General features: G+C 49.3%; 1 protein-coding gene across 1 annotated transcript; it reads left to right on the forward strand.

Annotated features, from left to right (window-relative positions):
• Positions 1–596: 596 nt before the first annotated feature.
• On the forward strand, positions 597–2197 carry LOC119368480. The gene has a single exon (XM_037633752.1). The coding sequence runs from the start codon at positions 984–986 to the stop codon at positions 1902–1904; it is 921 nt and encodes a 306-aa protein (XP_037489649.1). The 5' UTR covers positions 597–983; the 3' UTR covers positions 1905–2197.
• Positions 2198–4157: the final 1960 nt, after the last annotated feature.

Here is a 4157-nt window from a genome sequence, read left to right on the forward strand (position 1 = left end):
AACTCCGTTCGCCTCTGCTTCCACTACTTCCTCTGCATCAACACCATGGCCGACGACGCCGCCAGTAAGAAGAAGGCCACGAACGACGCCGAGGCTGCTGTCGCCGCCGCCGCGTTGGCCTGGCCAACCGGAGGGTATGATCTGTTCATCCCTTGTTTACTCGTACTTATGCTAGCCAGCCGTATATGTGATGTTCATAGAAGGTTCGATTCTATGTTCTGTACGTGCTAGTATGCTTAGGTATCGTTATGAGATGCATACCTTTTATACCATGCTTAGTGTTTACTCGTGGATAAGTCTAATCGGAAAAGTGCTAATATCTCCAACAACATATATGCTCCAGTCGGAAAAGGTGGTGCCAACAATGTGAAGCATTTACGTGGATGGCTTCCTTGCCTCCCTTTCATATGTGAAAAAAAAACAGATAGGTGATCGATGCTTGCGGAAGTGGGTGTGTATCATGGTGGTGTATATATGTGTGCATCTCTCGTGTAGGTGTGGTGGTCCCGTTTGGTAAGTATCGAGATGATGTTACCATCGAGCTGTCTCCACGCCATATTTCCATTGAGGAGCAAAGCTTTTGCAGAGGCAGAGGCAGAGAGCAGAGGCAGAGTCAGGCACGACGCGGAGAGGCCCTGTGAAAATTAGACGATGAGCCCTCCCATGTGACGATGAGCCCATGCCATTCCATTCCGGTGCATGCAGAGGCTCTGAGACCATAGAGTAGCTAGATGAGGAAACCAGTGGGCAGTGGGAGCGCCTTGAGCTTCTCTCTGGCGCTTGTGCTCGCGTGGGTGAGTAATAAATCGCAATGCACTCGCCCGTGAACTATCTCTCTCTCTATCTCACTAATCCCCGCAACAGGCAACCGGCGAGCATTTCGATGTACATTCCCCTTCCTCTGCTCCTCCCAGTCTGCGTCTGCCCGTCCTCTTCCCTTCCCCCTTCAGTAGGGGGAACACTTCCATTCCCTACGTGCTCGAATGCTCGATCGATCCATGAAGTGGGCACCGGAGCAGCAGGCTCTCGGGGGCCTCGGCCTCGCCGGCGTCTGCCGGGAGACCTGCCGTGTGATCCGCCGCGCCATGCTCCCCAACTTCGTCAACCTCGGTCCCCCGCTGCTCTCCGCGCTCTTGCTCGCCACCCCCGCCCTCTGCTCCCGCGTCCTCGCCGACCTCCACCACGACGGCCCCGGCCTCCTCCGCCTCGTCACCGACCGGCTCGCCTTTTTCCTCTCCGTGGCCGTCTCCATCGGTCTTGTCCTCCTGCTCGTGCTCCTCTGCACCGCCGCCTACGTCTTCTGCGTCGCCTCCCTCTACTGCACCGGAGGCGACCTCCGCGCCGCCGATCGCGTCCTCAGGGGGTTCCCCACGGCCCCGCTCATGCGGCTCGTCTGCACCTTCCTCCTCGCCGCGGCCCCCTTCCTCGTGGTCTGCGCCTCCCTCTTCGTCGCCGCCTTGTTCCAGCTCCAGGAGCTGCTCGACGCTCCGGACAAGAACAAGATCATGCTGCCGCTGCAGCTGCTGGGATGGGCTGCGTGCCTCGCCGGCGCGGCCTACGTCGCCGTGGTGTGCCAGCTGGCCTGCGTGGTGTCCCTGCTCGAGGACGCCGTGCTCTTCCGCGCCCTGCGCAAGAGCCGCGCGCTCCTCGCCGGCAAGTTCTGGGCGGCCGCCGGCGTCTTCGTCACGCTCGACGGGTGCATCTTCGCCCTTCTGGTGGCTTTCTCGGCCCTGGTGGTGGACGATGCGCTGGGCCTCGGCCTCGGGTTCCAGGTGGCCGCCGGGGCCGCGATGGCGGTGGCTCTGTGCGCGGTGGTGCTTTCGACGCTGGTGGCGCAGCCGGTGGTCTACATGGTGTGCAAGAACCACCACCACGAGGTCGTGGACAAGGTTCACCTCGACTGAGTAAGAGCGGCCGTCACACCAGCGTGGAGCGGCTGCAGCCCGTCTGAGACGGAGCAGATTCCAGTAACTCTGCCTAGCTATAGCTGCATCCTGTCCATGACTCCATGGTAGCAACTTGAAGAAGATTTGCTTAAGTAGTACAGTAGCGTAGTAGTAGCAAGTTGCTGTAGTTGTAAGTTTATGTCTGATTATCACTGTGGCTACTGTACTATTAGTAGTAGTAGTACAGTAGATTAGTATATGCATGCTTGGGACTATATATTTGTGGTGGTCTTTGATGCCTTTTTGGTTCATAGGATAGGATTATTGTAGGAATATAAATTTTGTAGGAAATGAGATGACATATATCTTAGATCCTATGAGTAGGAATAGGAAACGAGATGTCATTTGGTTGACATCAAAGAAAATTTTTCATTGAGTCTAGGTTCATTTTTATTTTTCTATGAAATGTGGATAATAGGAACCACATCCATTCCTATGAATCAAAAGACTCTAAAGGAAAAAATCATATAAGAATCTTATCCTCTAGAATTTCTATGAAATTTCTTCAAATCAAAGGAGGCTTGAGACTGTGAGAGGGAGTGCTGGGTAGTAGCTACTACAAGTACTACAATTGTTCGAGCTTGACAAATTTTGCACAAACTGTGTGAGGCAAATCAAGTGTTTGATTTTGTTCTTTTTCTTGGACATGGGAAGAAGAATGTATCGTGCTCTCGGTCGGGAGGACCAGGGGTCTAGGGCTCATGGCCAACTCGTTTATAAACAAACAATACCTGGCCAAGCCCTGGCCTGATGGTTTTCCATTTGAGTTTATCAAAGATTTTGGAATATAATTAAATGAGATCTAAAAGCTATGCTTGATGATTTCCCTAGAGGAAATATTAATATTGTTATAGGTTGAACTATGCTATACTCACAATGCTAAACAAATTTCAGAAGTTCAGACTTATTTGCCCGGGGGCAGGGTGGGACTAGACTTTCACGTGCACTCCACCCACCCATCTTCTTTTTGCATCTTCTCAAATTTTATCCAGTGAAGAATGTCCTTGCCGCAGTCTATGGAGCATTTCTTTTAGAAGAGATTGATACCGTGAAAAATGTGTGTTCAGGAGATTTCATTTTAATTCTTAGTCATAGAAGTTACTTTGTATTTTTTAAAGATTCAAATCAGTGTATCTGTAATTGTTATAAGTCTGAATAAACCTATATGTGTTTCTCCAAAAGAAAAAAGAATAGCAGGGTGGGGTATTTACTATAGCAATTGTTATTTGTGTCGTTATTAATTCCGTCAGTCAACTTTCCACTCAATCAAGTGTACCAACACTTCGGTAAAAAAATCAACTTTATTTTCTTATAAATCTAATAAATTTGAAGATCTATCCTACCCTGCCAAATTTGTTTTAAAAGTTTTTTTAGGAAAATAACCCAGATCTATTACCAAAGTTCACCGGAACTACAAAGCATCTCAAACATAATAAAACTTACATTAAGATTCTGAGACCACGAATGACCATTACCAGTTTACCACCGTCAGAACGAGCCGCCGACGCGCCAATGTTGTCGCTCGCTCCCCTGCCGGAGCCGGCTTAACCTTATCGATGACAAATGGGGAATCTTCGTGCACGTGCCTCTAAGGACCAGCGCCCTGGAGTCGCAGTTGTCGTCGTTGAACTCTTGATCATATCTGAAAACTTGACACCAAATCTCGTCATATGACAAGAAACCCTATGCTTATTGCCCCAAGGAGACAGCGGAAATCTACGCCGGAGCTCCGTCGACTACATTCAGATAGACGAACTCGAGGAGCATCGGAGCCCTGAAGACAAACTCGAAGAAGAAGCGCCACCATCCACCCGAGCTCCGCACCTAAAATCCTAACCGGAGCGGAGACACCAAAATTCTCCTCCCTTCCAATGGCCGCCGGAGCAGCAAGCAGAGAGGAGGGGATCCACGTGCTCGCCGACGAAGCCGCCAAGGGGTAGCGGAGGGAAAGAAAATCCCTAGATTGGGAAAGTTTGACTACTTATTTATCCTGTTTTTTTGCCAAATAGACGTTGCCATGATAGCTTTACCTTAATATTGTCAGATGATGATTAAAATACATGTCCAGTGTGTTCTCTTTTAATCTTATCTTTTGGTGAGAGATATCGTGCTAAGATATCATCTCTTAACTAAAAGAAAAAAGTCATTTTTTATGATTTCTTTTTCCTTCATATTAGCGTTTATCCTAATGCTTCTAAGACAACACTATTG

Source organism: Triticum dicoccoides, chromosome 1A (assembly GCF_002162155.2).
Source record: "Triticum dicoccoides isolate Atlit2015 ecotype Zavitan chromosome 1A, WEW_v2.0, whole genome shotgun sequence".
Classification (NCBI taxonomy): Eukaryota; Viridiplantae; Streptophyta; class Magnoliopsida; order Poales; family Poaceae; genus Triticum; species Triticum dicoccoides.